At 37.9% G+C, this 16,893-nt stretch overlaps 1 protein-coding gene across 6 annotated transcripts in view; it reads left to right on the top strand.

Moving 5' to 3' along the window:
* Positions 1-16,893, top strand: part of LOC149787630 (sorting nexin-14-like) — a 128,106-nt gene that overhangs the window by 29,980 nt on the left and 81,233 nt on the right. For all 6 annotated transcript variants that reach the window (XR_016424079.1, XM_089973805.1, XM_089973804.1 and 3 more), the window contains 3 exons: positions 2,603-2,678; positions 7,074-7,118; positions 7,723-7,836. Coding sequence is in view for 5 of the 6 variants with exons in the window: in XM_089973805.1 (XP_089829931.1) it covers positions 2,603-2,678; positions 7,074-7,118; positions 7,723-7,836 (235 nt within the window). In the remaining variant the exon portion in view is untranslated. The remainder of the gene's footprint in view (positions 1-2,602; positions 2,679-7,073; positions 7,119-7,722; positions 7,837-16,893) is intronic.

Raw genomic sequence — 16,893 nt, 5'->3', positions numbered from 1 at the left:
ATCTTGGGTTTGGAGTGGAGAAATTAAGAGAAACCATGAAAGGAGGCTGCAAACTTTATATAAAATGCACTGGAATCTATTGCTACATGTACACATTTCTTTGTTGATAATGACAAATCATCTTAACAGTACCTTTGCACAATCTCAATCATCTTTTCAGATGAAATAGTGTCAAACTATCGGCTGCTTGCTAGTAATTAATATATTGATTTAGACTGACCTTTGTGTCTGGATGGTAAGTAAAATTCATCTTCTTTACACTCATAGAATTAAATCCTTCAAAATGCTCACATTTTCTGTAGTAATCCCTTTGTATCCATCGTTTGTTGATCTTTTTTTAAAATATTTGATGCATGCTTGGAAGGCAGAATCACTCTGCTACAAGAAATGTCAATCCCCCACCAAAAAATACAACCAGAGATCTACTCGCAGGTCTATCTAACAGTCATTCTGTTGGGACTACCTACACTTGACTTACCTTTGAATGCAGGAAGAGTAACTGCTACAGTCAACCAAATTACAGCTTATTGGCTCTTTTTGTAAAAAAATGAACCCAGAAAATATAGTTTGGCTGAAATTCAAAGAAAACTGATTACCTTTGAAGCACCAATCATTCTGTATAAATACTGAGCAGATGGAGAAAAAAAATCAGTCTCAATGTTCTGCAGTTATTTGATGTTTTGGTGACTTCATTAACACATGCACCCTTCATCAAAGAAAGCTGACTACAATCTTCAATAAAAACAAAGAACCTTTCATCAAAGGGAGTCAGCACCAAACTTAAATAAAAGCAATGGGATCTGATGTATTGTTGCATTTTCCAAAGTGACTGAAACACATTTATTGTGCTGTGAAAGTTTCATTTTTGCAGGAAAAAAGTTTATTCTTACGGTAGCTACCAATGGCAGCATAAGACACAAACTAAATTTCTAATCTTTTGAAACCATAGATATCTGGTTATTAAGTTAATTGAAGATGGGGTAACTTGCAAAGATGTTTGTTAAACTTTTTAATCTTTTTCACATTTTCATTTCCCTTTAAAATAGCCTCATCCCTGGGTAGCCTCGGCAAGGTGATCGCTGTCTCCAGCTGACCAAATATCTAGGTCAATTAAAGTACATGTATATGTAAACAACTATAGCCACATGATATTGGTGACAATATTGTAGTAAATTGTTTAATGACAATTTTATATGGGTGAAATGAGGACTACCAATTTTGTTATGTATGTACTATTTATGTTTTCTAACAGGATATGACTGATGCATAAATATAACATGTTATCTATACTTGAATTGGCCCAGTGGTTAGAGCGTCCGCCTTGATGCGGGTGGTTGTGGGTGCAATCCCCGGCTGAGTCATACCAAAGACTTACAAAAATGGTACTAACAGCTGCCTCACTTGGCGCTCAGTATTAAGAGGTTAGTGTTAGGACGGGTTGGCCTGGTGTTAGGATAATGTGACTGGGTGGGACATCGTGCTATATGTCTGTGGCATGATGCCCCAGTACTACACATCACTATAAACTGTCACACTGCAGACATCATAGGGATATGACTGAAAAATTGTTAAAGCTATGTTAAAAAAATAAATCCAAATCCAATTGACGGAATTTTTTTTATATACATGTAAAGTACTGAATGGATTATGGAATGTACTTCACAGATGTAAGTATATTTTATATGCGTTTGTCTTCATTTAATCAATATCACATATTTTTGCACCTTCCTTTTTTTACCTACCCCCAGCCATTTTTTAGGTACATGCATCATTTTCTTCAGCTAACTGACTTGGTTGGTTATAACACAGTTCAGTCTATAATATGGTTGGGTCCTTTGGACCCCAACTACTGTGTTATAGTGGGGTCACACTGTATGAGGTGATCTTATGTTTGGTTGGCTGAGGTTTATTTATCACTCTAGAAGCCTTAATTTAAATAGAATTTTGATTAAACTTTGCAATTAAGCCAATGTGATCAATATTGTTGTTGAATATGACTACAAGTGAAATTCACTGGTATGAATGGTGTGATGTTGTGTCTCATTGCCTGTATTTGTCAACAAGCCAGCAACTATATTTTGGATCAGGCTTTGGTCAGACTTTTTACACATATTATCAAGATGTTGGATGAGGCTGATTATGAGCAAGATTTATACAAATTAATGAGGTAATCTTGTATCTGATTGGCTAAATTTGTTACCACTCTGGAGACTAAATTTGATTTGGATTTGTCTCAACCTTAAGCTTATATTATCATTGTTATAGACATGTATAATAAGTGATCTGCAGATATTAATAAGATCCATTGTATATTACATCAAGACCATGCATATGGGCAAGAGGTTATGCTTATTAGTTATACCATTATCATTAGAAGGAATTTTTATAATGATGTTGGAAAATAGATACAATGTACATGATGCAAAGTTTGAGATGTTTTACATAGATTGTGTTCTGACAATACTACATAAGCCTGCAGAGTGAAATTGTGTGAAGTTGTATAAGCCATGTGAGTGCTATCATGCCCTCTTGGGTCACTTGTCATTCAAATCCTGCACATTTGTTTCATACATTTTTATTACCTATATAAATTATATTGCAGAAGTATGTGTTCATTGGTGAGAGAGATACTTGCTGGATCTTTGTTGCTTCCTGCCATGGATGCAGTTGCCAATCCAGTATGTATTCAACAGATATTTGAATTCTTTGTTTGTTTTTTGTTTTTTATTTTATCTGCCAATTATATTATGTTGTGATGTCTGTTCATTCATGTCTGTTGCCAATTTGTCTTGATCACATTAACTTACTCCGGTCACTAGAGTTTGTTGATGGCTTGTATTTCTGTATAAAGCTGAAAGATCATGGTCAGGGTGACTGAAATAAGAAAAATGGTTTCTACAAAGTAACTTAAGTACTCCGTTATCTGAGGCGATGAAACTCGGTGGATGGATTACACTTTGAGTTAGCAAAAAGTCTTATGTATTTGGAGTGAAAAGGTCAAATGTCATGGTCACTTTAGCTGAAAGGATTGTAATGGCTTTTGCACAATAAAATTAGTTCTAGATCAAATACATGGACCAAACTTCATTGGTGACTTGCACTTGGGGAAAGGAAGAAACCTATTATTTTTAGAATTTTGATTTTGGTGTCCATAGCTCCACCACATAATATCTAGAATCATGTTACAGTGAAGTGCATTGTAACAGGCAAGAGTTGTACATGGACTAAACTTGCACCAGGGGCAAGGAAGAATCCTATTAAGTTTGGGGTGGAATGTTCAGAGGTCAAGGTCACTGCAAACCAAAAGATGAAATTTTATTTCTGCATAGTGACATTAGTTCTGTATATTAGACCTGGATCAAACTTTGATGATGAACTACATTTAGTGTAATGGAGAACTGTATATGTTGTGTCATCAGACGGTCAAATGTTAAGGTCACTGTGATTGAAAGAAGAAAAATAGTTCTGCACAAAAATCAGGATTATCTGTATAAAAGACAGTTAACACTGGGTGTTCATATAAATGCTATTCACTGTATCCTTGTTTGAAAATCAGTCAGAATATGTGACTTAAAATCAAAAGTACAGCGACAACTTTCAAACCATAACTCTTTACATTCTGCATTTACATAGTGGCCTGGCTCCCATGCTTACTGATGAATCTGTCCTTCATCAACTGTTGCTAGGCAAAACCCTAGAACATCATGTTTTCCTGCAAATGCCTTCATTTCTTCTACTGAAGTAGGTTACTACTGGTAACCAGATTTTTCAGTCATTTGTTTTTTGGTGCACCTGCTAGTTTTAATATCAAAAACAATTATTTTCAACAGGAAAACTTTTGAAAAGAAATATTTCTGCCTTGCATTGTTATCTAAATGAAATATTGGCCCTGTATCTGCTTTGAAGTCATCCTTTTCTATGTGCCTTGATTGTTCTGACCATTCATTTAAATTATCACATATTTGAAGTCGTCCTTTTCTAAGTGCCTTGATTGTTCTGACCATTCATTTAAATTATCACATATTTGAAGTCGTCCTTTTCTGTGTGCCTCGATTGTTCTGACCATTTAAATTATCGCATATTTGAAGTTGTCTTTTTCTATGTGCCTTGATTGTTCTGATCATTCATTTAAATTATCACATATTTGAAGTCATCCTTTTCTCTGTGCCTTGATTGTTCTGACCATTCATTTAAATTATCACATATTTGAAGTCATCCTTTTCTCTGTGCCTTGATTGTTCTGACCATTCATTTAAATTATCACATATTTGAAGTCATCCTTTTCTCTGTGCCTTGATTGTTCTGACCATTCATTTAAGTTATCACATATTTGAAGTCATCCTTTTCTATGTGCCTTGATTGTTCTGACCATTCATTTAAATTATCACATATTTTACTCTTTTGCTCAGAATGAGATAGATACAAAATGTTTGGTGTTGAAATGGAATTTTCATCTTGAATATGACATTCAAAGTCAGTGTTATTGGTGATGTCATCTATTTGACATCCTTCAAAACTTGCATTGCAATCATTGGAATCCATGAAGGTTGCCATTTGGTTACATTTGACCTCTTTTTCAGTGACATTTCCCACCTTTAGGGTGTAAAAGCAATAATTGAGCACTTTTCCAAATAAGAATTATTTTCACTGGCTGAATATTTCTGAAGAGATTATATGTTTGCAATTTCATCTAGTGAAACCTTACAATACACATATTTGAGTCTCAGGGATTTTCAAATACCTCTTCTGGAAATGCTTGTGTGAGTTGGCAATGATGTTGCTTTATTCCTCAGGAATGACAAATATAATGCAAATTGATGGTTATTCTCAATATATATTTCTAAGTTGGTTCCCTTGCAAGTTGTTCATGTACATTAACTATTTTACAAGTGTTGATCAGGAGCATTCATTGCTCTAGTAAAGGAAATATTAAAGCCAACATACCAGATTGTTGCCTTCACTTGGAAATTATAAATTGCAACTTAGAATTTTAAAGTTATTGTAAAAAATTGTATGCAATGCTAGCATTCAGACATATTTTTTTCTTGTACCAACATTCACAGAATGCCTCAGATGTCTTGAAACCCATATCCTTCAGGCTTGGGCTTCAGCAGCCCCATCAGGATTTGTTGTTACCCAAAAAATCAAAACAATGTTGATCCCTATATAGGCAGCTGTAGGCAAGCAAGGCTATTTTTTTTTAGCAGTGAATGCATTAAATAACAAAAGGTTAAGAGGTTACTTAGCAAATCCTGTCAGATTTCAACAGATAATTCAGCTCTGTAATTAAAACAGTGCAGAACTGGCTTTTTCTGCTTGCATCTACTGTCTACTCAAAACATGCTTTGGAGTCTTGTGAGTGTGTTAATGGGACATCTTATTGTAATGAATTTATTCAGTCATCAAACTTTTTTAGATTTAGTTTTGTACAGAATACAGGAGATTGTAAGCTTGATCACAGTATCTGGATTATCAGCAATATTCTCAGCTGTCATCAACCATTTCACCATATTGGAAGCATGCAACCAGTTTAGTTACTTTGTTACAGTGATTCATGCAGTTTTTTGTTTGTTTTATTTTACCAACATCTAGTGTGGACATAGGTAGTTAACATTAAATATCACTTTAGCTGATTCAGGATCAGAAATGTGTATCTTATATTAAGCTGTTTTTGTTGCAGAATGTTTGACAATGTAATGGGGAAAGCCCATCAGACACTGTATTTGACAATGTAATGGGGAAAGCCCATCAGACACTGTATCTGACAATGTAATGGGGAGGGGAAAGCCCATCAGACAGTGTACTTCACAATGTAATGGACAAAGCCCATCAGACACTGTATTTGACTATGTAATTGGGAAAGCCCATCAGACACTGTGTTTGACCATGTGATTGGGAAAGCCCATCAGACACTGTGTTTGACTATGTCATTAGGAAAGCCCATCAGACTGAGTATGTAAATGGGAAAGCCCATCAGACAAAAGGTCATGTAGTTGGGAAAACCCATCAGACAATGTGTGTCATTTACTGCTATCATGTTTCATGAACTCGAATTACATTTGTAGATATATATGTATTGATCTATATCTAGCATGTTGCCCTTTCATGTTTAAATTCACAGCACAGATAAATTCTTGTGAAAAAAAAATATGGATTTTGATCCCTTAGAATTGGATTGATAAATGGATGCATAATATTTAGCATCAGTAAAAATACGTTGGTAAAGTGTTCCTATTATTTTCTAGCTAAAGTAAAAATGCATATGTTATGAAGGAATTACATACTCTGATTAAAGAAATATATCTTTTCTTACCAACTCTTCCTAAATGGGATGGATTTTCTAACCTCTAATGTATTCATATCATCTGTAAACCACTTTTTACTAGACAATTAAAGAAAGTTCTCTTATGACACCATGTAAGCTACTTAAGTTACATAAATAGAAATGGTTTCAAAATAGTGGTTTCAGTTTTGACATATAAAACTTAATGAATTATCTCAATCATGCATGGCCTCAAGTTAGTAATTTTAACTGGTAATACATATTTTTTAACCAATTTTGAAGTCTATAAAGTTAATGAGTTCACAAGTCGCAATGTAGCATATTGCAAACCTATTGAGAATTTCACATTGATAGATACATGCTTGAATGAATTTACTTAACCTGTACCTTAGGCATGTCCAATCCGCAGCTCACGGGCCACATGTGACCCAGTCCTTCACATTGTGCAGCTTGCGGCCATGTAGACAGTCCTTTTGAAAATATGCATTTTAATACTCTTTGATGATATTTTATGTATCTATCACAGTATGTGACTATCTTGTTTAACAATTTTATTTCGGCCATGTAATATGAATGTTATTAGTTTCATGTGATAAATATGTTGGATATTTGTATTTAATTATTAAATTGTTTTTGTTTGTACAGCCATTGACCCAAAGCATTTTATCTGTTTTGGCAACAAAAGGTTGGATTCCCCTGCTTTACCTGTTACTAATTTTAAAATATCATGTATATGCCTGATTATAAATATTTTATAGTATTTTTACATAAACTGTTTTCTTTTATTTAGGATATGGTGAATAATTTAATCCTGTTATTCTTGGATGATACTCCAGTAAGTGACAATATAACATCACAAAAACACATATCATGCATTCATGTTAATACTACTTGAATGTCAAACCAGTGAATACATATTTATGAAGAACATTGTTCCAGTTTGACATGGTTATTTTGTGATGCTAGGGCATTTATTTATGGTCTTTCAGAATCATATATTGTAAAGATCTGATATGTACAAAAGTAACAATATTTGATTACACAGTGTGAAGGTGTTTACCAGGTACTGTCTAACAATCTTTTAAAGTTTTAGTTTTTCACAGCCTTTATTGTAGTATAAGACAGAACATACCGTGTACATCTGGAAACATTTTTAGTACAGGTTTGTTGAAATTTTTATCTTTTATATTATGACATATAAAGTTGCCGGGACAATACTGAGCAAAATGAGTAATAGTTTAATAGATGGATAGAAGTGCCAAATGGTGAAACAATAAAGTTATTCTTCTGTTTTGTGTATTTGTTTTTAGAAGAATAATTTTCTGTCATCATCAATACTTGCATGGAATTATACTGAAACATTCATCAAACACTGATTTTATTTTTTGTTCACTGCTGTTAGGAAATTGTTTTCATACCAACTACTTTTTACATTTCAGCCCCCAGTTGCTACAGAATCCCTCTCTCCTATGGTGCCATTTCTAGGAAACTTCACTTGTCAGCCCAAAATCAGACTTGGTGATCCTGACCAGACAGAGAAAACCCATAAGTCTGTGAGTAGAATATATATTTTCAATAGTGAATAACCCATTAGTCTGTGAGTAGAATTAATATTTTCAGTAATGAGTAATCCATAAGTCTGTGAGTAGAATATATATATATATATATATAAGACTCATCCAGAGGCAGATTTGTGTTAAATTCAAATCATCTGTACATTTGATGTGTTTTTTCAGGTTGTTTCAGTGAAACGTCTTGACAAAGTGTAATTCATTACACTAAGTTCAAGGCTAAGGAAGACACATGAGTCATGTGTTATGTGTACAAAATGTGCTTTGCCAGTACCATGTCCTGTGTGTACTATATGGTCCAAGAGTGTATAGACTGCATTATTTTTTAAAAGTTGACCAGATAAAGAAAGAGTGTGAGGATGACACAAAATTTCAGATTCCTACAAGGAATTATGATACAGTAGAGGAATGTACCACAATATTTTGGCATCCTAGTTGGCGCAAGTTCCCCCCACATATCTGAACATGGCCTTCAGACCTGTAAGTCTGCATGCATGATGTTATTAATGGATCCAATGGATCTATCCTATATTACTGTAAAGCCATCAGAAGCCATCCATGATCATCCAGCCAGTCCAGCAGGATGTCCTGTCAATCCAGCCATCTCAATCAGGGGATCATACTGAAAGATCCGTCTATGTCACCAGGCCTATGGCTTCATCTTTTTGGGAATGTTAGTGATCTGTCTCAGAAGGTCTGTGGATTCATATATCCTACAGTTATGTAGATCTTACATGATAGATTTTCCATCCTAATATGCCTAGAGCTACATTCAATTACAGTTACATGGAATCTTTGTGATGGACTCATCTGTCTCATCAGGTCTGGTGCTTTTTATCACTGCAATTATGGACAGAGAGTTTTAATTGTGGAGATCTTAGCATCCATCTTGCCTGGTGTAAGACTATCCAGCTCATTATTATGAGGATTTTAGTGATCCTTCTCTCTGTCCATCCAGTTATCCAGTCATCCATCCATCATGTCCATCCATCCATCCATCCAGTCATCCATCCATCCATCCAGTCATCCATCCATCCTGTCCATCCATCCATTTATCCAGTCATCCATCCATCCTGTCCATCCAGCCATCCATCCAGTCATCCAGTCATCCATCCATGAAAAATAATTGTCCAGGAGAACCATCATCTCCTTTATCCACTGATTTCTTGCAGAGTATTGGCCATGGTTGGGCAGTGGCAGATGCTTTATCTGCTCGGGAAATGGACACACCTGCCCATCCATGAGTCTCCTGCTGCCTTGCAGGTCAGCTTTGGTTAGCCAAAGGCTAAGGGAGTAAACCCTTTAAGAAAATCCGGAGTGGAGACCCTAAGGCAGCTGGATGATGTACTACATCCCCTTCTGGCAACTCCTTGGTCTGGAGAGGGATGGGCTCCGCCAGATGACTTTTGCTCAAGACGCACTGATAATGCTGGACAAATCTGAGCTTACAATACCGGATCAGTTGTTGCCCGGGTCAACAAGGACCGTGCCTGCCGTTGTCCACCAGGACGGAGGTGAGAAATGTGCTACTGGTACTATGCATAAAATCAGTGCGAGAGACAATATTGCCATCGCCACCTGGAACATTAGAACTCTGGCGCAAATTGGAAAACGCCAAGAGTTGACACATGAGCTGGAACACTACACATGGCACATTCTGGGACTCAGTGAAGTTAGATGGAAATCCCTAGGAGAACACCAAACCGAAGATGGGCATATATTATACTATAGTGGAGAGTGTGACAAGTCCATAAATGGAGTAGGCTTCCTTGTAAACAAAGCCATCAAAGGATCTGTGCTTGAATGCTGCCCCATATCTAGCAGAATCATTTCCGTTTGTCTGAAAGCATCTCCCTTTAACATCACAATTATCCAAGTCTATGCTCCAACTACCAATTATGACGATGAAGAAATAGACGAGTGTTACAACAAACTACAGGGTATTCTAAACGTGGTCAGTAAAAAAGACATCCTCATCGTCCAAGGAGACTGGAATGCCAAAGTTGGCAAAGATGCTCTAAAAGACTGGGCAGTACATTGTGGACCTTCTTGCAATGAGCTTACCAATGAAAGAGGGAGATGGCTGCTCGAGTTCACAAGCTGCAACAACTTGGTACTAGCCAACACCCTAGGACAACATAAAGCTTCACGATGCTGGACATGGCACTCACCAAATGGAACCAAATCACAACCAGATCGACTACATACTGGTTCAAAACCGTTACTGATCTTGCATCAATAGAGCAAAAACAAGGACATTCCCAGGTGCTGATGTTGGGAGTGATCACGACCTCGTGATTATGAACTTCCGAGTGAGGCTGAAGAAAATTAATAAGCCAAAGAACATCAGGCTCAAATTCAACCTTGAACAGCTGAAGAACCCTAACATCTGCAAGTCATTCCAAGCCACAATTGGAGGAAAATTTGCTTCACTCCTTGTGATGGATGGTGAAGTCAATGAGATGACAGACACCTTCAACACAGTCATGACAGCAGCTGCCAAGGACATCATTGGCCTCCATCGCCCGAAGAAAAAACTTGGGTTACAGAAGAGATTCTGAAGTTGTGTGATGCCCGAAGAGAACTCAAAAAATGCCAGACACACAACAGGGGCAGTGGAGTACCAAGAAATAAACAAGAATATCAGAAAAAACTTAAGCAAAGCAAAAGAAAATTGGATTGGACAAAAGTGCACAGAAATGGAGAACAGTCTGATAAAGAATAACAGCAAAAAGGCATTCCAAATTGTGAAAGACCTTACCAGACAGAAACAACCAAGAGTCAGTACCATTCAAGACAGAAATGGAAAATGCCTCACAGAAGCGAGTGACATTGCAGAAAGATGGACTGAGTATTGCAAAGAACTCTACAACCATCAGTCCACAGGAGACCCAGAGGTGCTTGAAATTCCAAACTCCTCAAATGAGGTGGAGTCAGCAATAAGAGCACTGAAGAATGGGAAGGCAGCTGGAGTAGACAACATCCCAGCTGAACTTATCAAGAATGGGGGGGGGGGAATCAGTGAAAGAGCTACTAACAAAAATATGCAACCAGATCTGGCAGACAGGTGAATGGCCAACACAATGGACCCAGTCACTGGTTATAACACTCCCCAAAAAAGGCAATCTCCAGCTGTGCCAAAATTACAGAACTATCAGTTTTATCAGCCATGCTAGCAAGGTAATGCTGAAGATCATCTTGAACAGACTGAAACCATAAGCAGAAGAAATAATCGCTGAAGAACAGGCCGGGTTCCTGAGTGGAAGAAGCACAACAGTACAAATATTCAATCTCAGGGTTCTGTGTGAAAGGTACTCGCAACACCAACAAGACGTCTATCATATGTTCATAGATTTCAAACAGGCCAGACAGAGTGTGGCATGAGGCATTGTGGGCCACAATGAAGTATAACATGGGTCAAAAGTTAACCAATACCATCAAGCAGCTGTACGCCAAGGCTACCAGTGCAGGAATTGCCCAAGGTTCTGTGGGGGACTGGTTCCAGACAACAGTGGGAGTGCGTCAAGGCTGTCTCCTGTCACCCACGCTTTTCAACATCTACTTAGAGCGCATCATGAGCGAAGCCCTGGAAAACCACTGTGGGACAGTCAGCATTGGAGGGCATAACATCACCAACCTCCGCTTTGCAGACGACATTGATGGGCTGGCAGGCAGTGAAGACGAGCTTGCCACCTTAGTGAAGAACCTGGATGAAACATCTTCCAGATATGACATGGAGATAAGCACTGAGAAGACAAAGCTGATGACAAATAGTGGCAAACAAATCTCAGCCAAGATTAAAGTCAGAGGACATGAACTGGAAACAGTGAGCCAGTTCAAATATCTTGGTTCCATAATCACTGAAGAGGGATCAAGAGTAGAAAGTTTGTGAAGAGCAGCACAAACAATGGCAGCTATGTCAAAGCTAAGACCCATCTGGAGAGACAAGAATATCTGTCTGAAAACTAAAATCAGACTATTGCGAGCTCTAGTCATCTCAGTCTTTTTGTACTTATGTGAGGCATGGACCCTGACAGCAGAATTACAACGAAGAATCCAGTCACTTGAAATGTGATGCTACAGGACCATCCTTGGCATCTCTTACATAGACCACATCACAAATGAAGAAGTGCGTAACACCATCAGGCGCAAAGTAGGCCAATATGAGGACCTCCTCAGCACCGTCAAAAAGAGAAAGCTGAAATGGTATGGCCATGTCACTAGAGCCAACAGTCTATCCACAACAGTCCTGCAGGGCAGCGTCCAGGGTGGCAGAAGGAGAGGTAGAAAGAGAAAAAAGTGGACTGACAGCATCACAGAATGGACCAGGAAAAGTTTTGCGGAGACACAGGCATTGGCACATGATCGAGACAAGTGGAGGGAACTGGTCAGATGTTCAGCAGCACAGTGCCTCAACGACCACACTAGGTCATGAGACTGATGATGATGATGATGATTGGCCATGGATTATAAAGAGGAGGTAGCATTGTGTTATCGTTGCCACAGGAATGGTTTACCCCATAATGGAAGCAGCCCATTAACAGTCTGGTAAAAGACACATTTCACCACTTATTTTTGTAATGGACTTCCAGCATTAGATATATAAAAAAGTCAGTGGCAGTTAACATGTCTGCCTCAACATTTTATATTAGTAGCTTTAAAAAAAAGGAATAACAAATTCCTGCCTCATATGAGTGGGTTCAGAACATTTTCACCACATTTTTGAGTTTAGATTTGGCCTCCTAGGTGATTTTCTGACATGGAGGGTGGGGGAGATGGGTTACTTAGCCAACCAACATGCCTGGAGTTGATGGCCCAAATTGTTTTGAGTGATTAAGAAAGCAGCTCACGATCATTAGATGGCAAATATGTTGATTGCCTCTGCCAATCATAACTTGATACACCATAACACATGTTTGCGCTTCATGAAATAAAAAAACTCAACCATGCTCTGGCTTTTAAGAATGACTGAATTTGGTTTGTCATTGCTGTTTGTGAGCAGTTTATACGCTGGCAGCTGAAGAACTACCCCTCCAAATTGCTGCTCCACATTTAAGAAACCAGCTGTCCCTGCCACATTGGATGGAAGACAGGCAAGCCAAGCAAAGGGATCATATTTGTTACAAGTTCAGTTCACATCTCAACCATATGCCATTAGACAACAGCCAAACCAGTCTAGGAGGCGCCCTCACAGGGGAGGTAAGATACCAAGTTTCTCCACCCCTAGCCGCCTGTCTCCCACCCATGATTATACACCCCTACCACCCACAGACAAGCTACTGGGGGGCACCAGACTCTTGTGATTCAAGTTCTGTTGGATGAACCTAATGCCATAGAATGGATAAGTGATCCAAGTCATTTAGGAGGGGCTTTGGATTTTGTTTATCCCAATCTTTCCTCTTTCTCCCTCTCACCTTCTAATGGATGTTTCACCAGATCATGTGAACAGAACTATTCAGCAGAAAATACAGTGCTCATTTACAAATGGACAGTGAAAATTGTATGAAAACCACAGTGGTGACTTACCTCAAACAGGATGTCATCAAATTGCCCAAAATGTGTGTTGATTTGGCAGTTTTTGCATCACTGCTGCCAACTTAAGATCAACATACTAATCAGACACATTCCCAGCACACTCAGTATCCTGTGTGATCTTGTCTCCAGAAAGATTCAGGTTCTCCATACAGAATGTTCCCTTCTTCTATGGGATTGGGGCATCTGATGATCAATCTTTTGTAACAAGGTAGAACCACAAATGGAATTACCCAGATATATTACAGCCAAACAGCCACAGTCGCAAGTGTTACACAGGGTTAGTAGCATAATTCATTCAAAATTTTCAAGGTTTTATCAAGTTTTTTTCAAGGTTTAAAATCATGTTTTTCAAGGTGCATTATTACATTAATTTTAAAGGATACATAAATAAAACTGTATAAAAACACAAGTTACTACTTATATTACTCCATTCTTGCAATTTAAAAAGAAAAAAAAAATAAATTAAAACATGAAGTCAGCAGTAAGATCATTGATATATTTCCCATTCATATTAAACATCCTACATCTGGGCATTAGCATAACATAGTCACTGAACAAAATTTCATTTTACTCTGTCTACACTACACTATTTACAAAGTCCAAAATATTTTAGAGTGAATTTTTCAGTTCTCGTAGCTTGCCATCAAGCTGTTTTTGAAGAGCTCCAAGTTCAGCAATTTTGTCCTTTTCACTTTTCCTCAAATTTTTTTGATGTCATGATAAAGGAAATTTTCCTGTGGATCTTTGCTTTCAATGCATAGTCATTAGCAGCAGCTGTTATTGTCTCAATGTCTTTTCAGTACCTTCCTTTCTTCTTCATTCATCCCCATAAACACAAAAAAGTAAAGATATTTGTTTATATTATTGCTTATTTAATTTGGATATTTGAAACTATTTCCTATTAGATATATTAATATTTCTCTCAGCTTAGGTTCTTTCTATATTATTAGATTTATCATGTTCATTGCAATTATTGTCTGTCCTATTTCCACTCAATGCCAATATAGAACCAGATTGAATTAATTTCATAATTAAGACTATATACAGTTATTATTTTTAAACTTGAATCTCTGTGTTCACAGCCATACCTTTTTCATCATAAATGATTTAATGCTGAAGGCTTCTTGTTTTGCCTGTATTAAGTGCCATTACAAGAGCTTGGTTTTTTTCATCTGTATGTGATTGTGGAGCACTCTCTCCCATTGTACACTAATCAGTATCCTTCTGGCATAATTTGCATTTTGCAAAGCTCTCAGAGAAAGATCTCATAATCCAAACTTTATATTTCTCTTCATTTAGCCACCAAAGTTGGAATCGGCAGCCAACCATGTCAAAGCAAATGATTCAAATTTAAAACACTGCTACATCCGGGCTTCATACCAATAGAAGTTCAAAATGTATGACTGCGCAGTGGCCAGTTGTGGAAAAATTTCAGTTCTGCAACAAACTTAGCGAGAAATTGTTCTTTGTTGTTTTTTCCCCTTTTCTTTTTATTTAATTCTGTAAAACGAATACTACTAATTCCTTTTGTTTTCAAGAAAGTCAAGGCTTTTCAAGGTATCCAGACAAAATTTTTGAATTTTCAAGGTGTTTTCAAGGCCTTGAAGGAAGGGGCCCCGAGTGGCCAAGTGGTCTAAAGCGCTCACCGTTACGGATCACTGCCATCTCACCTCTGTCTGCGTGAGTTCGAGTCTCAGCCTGGGCTAACGTTGGTACGTGAGAAAACCTGCCAGTAGCTTCTCGTGGGTTGGTCGTTCTTCCTGGGGTTTTCCAGGGTTCTTCCTCCACCAATTATACTGGCCGCCATGTATAGCCTATCTTGTGCTGAAAAAGAGTGTTAAACCGTACAACAACAACATCATTTTTCAAGGTTTTCAAGGTCCCATACAGACCCTGGTTAGGGCCCTGTCTGCACCATCATCTCTTTCATGGCTTTTGTCAAGACAGCCTTGCAAGAGAAAGAATTTTGATTTTATTGAATCTTGTGAGAATGAAGGCCCTCCACTCTGAATGCTGATAAGGGAAAGGGGCATATTTTCAGGGGCTTGTGTTGAAACAATAACATAGTTCCTCAGTGCCTCAGTCCCTCAACAATGCAACTTTTTTTGTTTTCTGGCTCTATGAAGAGAAAATTTGGGCTCCAGTTACCATCAAACACTATGTTTTCTGATATCTGACACATTCAGGCATCAAGACAAAAGACGTCAGTCATTATAAAGACCTATCATATGTACTAGCCAGTATTGATTTTGATTGAAATTGGTCAAAATCCCTCACCTTGTTTCAAACTGGAATCAGTCCTGGATCTTATCATGGCTAAAATCAGACAAATTTGATCCATTAGACCAGACCTTTCCGAAACTGTTTTCCTGCTGACCTGTTTCTGTAGGTTTAGCATCATCATGGAGGTTGAGAGACTTGCTTTTTTAGTTGGCCCAAGTTATAATCAGTTCGGATCAGATGGTTTGGTGATCCTTGTGACTCAGTTAGGTCTAGTAGCCATGAAACGGTCACCATCCGGGGCAATCAGAGAGTCATTGTACACTCCCTGTCATCTGTAGTTAATTCTAAAGCAGCAGCAATGCATGATCCTGTCTGTGCCTTTGAGCACTATTTGAAGCACACACACAGAGACAAATGGCATGTGCATAGATTTTTTTTCTTCTCCCTGTGAAGGTGAGAAAGCAGGTCATCACCTCCTAAGCCAGATCTTTGTGGCTTAAGTGGGTTATATGCTTACTAAACTCTGACATTTCAGTAGATCAGAGTCACCTCTTAACTGGGTTATCTGCTCAGTAATCTCTGACATCTCAGTAAATCAGAGTCACCTCTTAAGTGGTTTATCTGCTCAGTAAACACTGACATCTCAGTAGATCAGTCACCTCTTAATTGAGTTATCTGCTCAGTAAACACTGACATCTAAGTAGATCAGAGTCACCTCTTAAGTGGGTTATCTGCTCAATAAACTCTGACATCTCAGTAGATCAGAGTCACCTCTTAAGTGGGTTATATGTTCAGTCAACTCTGACATCTCAATAAATCTGAGTCACCTCTTGAGCATTTCAGAAATAATAGTTAACCCTGCAAGCCTTGCTTTCAAATGCAACATTATTATCCAAGACATCATGGAAGCTGTTGAAAGGTATGCATTGTAAACCTTCTAGACTTTTTATCATGGGTGATTGAGATTGCTGGGACAAAACCTGAATCTGGTGGGTCCCATGCCTGTGGCCAAGATGACCACCAGACTGAATTAAACCAACACATCCTCTTAGCTTCGCTGGATTTGCCAGTGAATTTTGATGGTAAGATTTCAATAATCATCTTAATATGATAGAGCAGTGACAGTTCATGTGACCATGTGCTGTGTTGCTTTAAATAGGAGAGTAAGTTATCATTTACAGAGGGAATCCAATCTTTCTCCCCTAGAATGTTACCCAAGGTATAGTTAGGATGCTTACCAGTCCATTCTGACTTCTAGTACCTATTCTCCTAACGTTAATT

Source organism: Sinohyriopsis cumingii, chromosome 11 (genome assembly GCF_028554795.1).
Source record: "Sinohyriopsis cumingii isolate HCF-2022 chromosome 11, ASM2855479v2, whole genome shotgun sequence".
Lineage (NCBI taxonomy): Eukaryota > Metazoa > Mollusca > Bivalvia > Unionida > Unionidae > Sinohyriopsis > Sinohyriopsis cumingii.
Note: the sequence above shows the minus strand (reverse complement) of the source record. Positions and strands in the feature narration are given on the sequence as shown.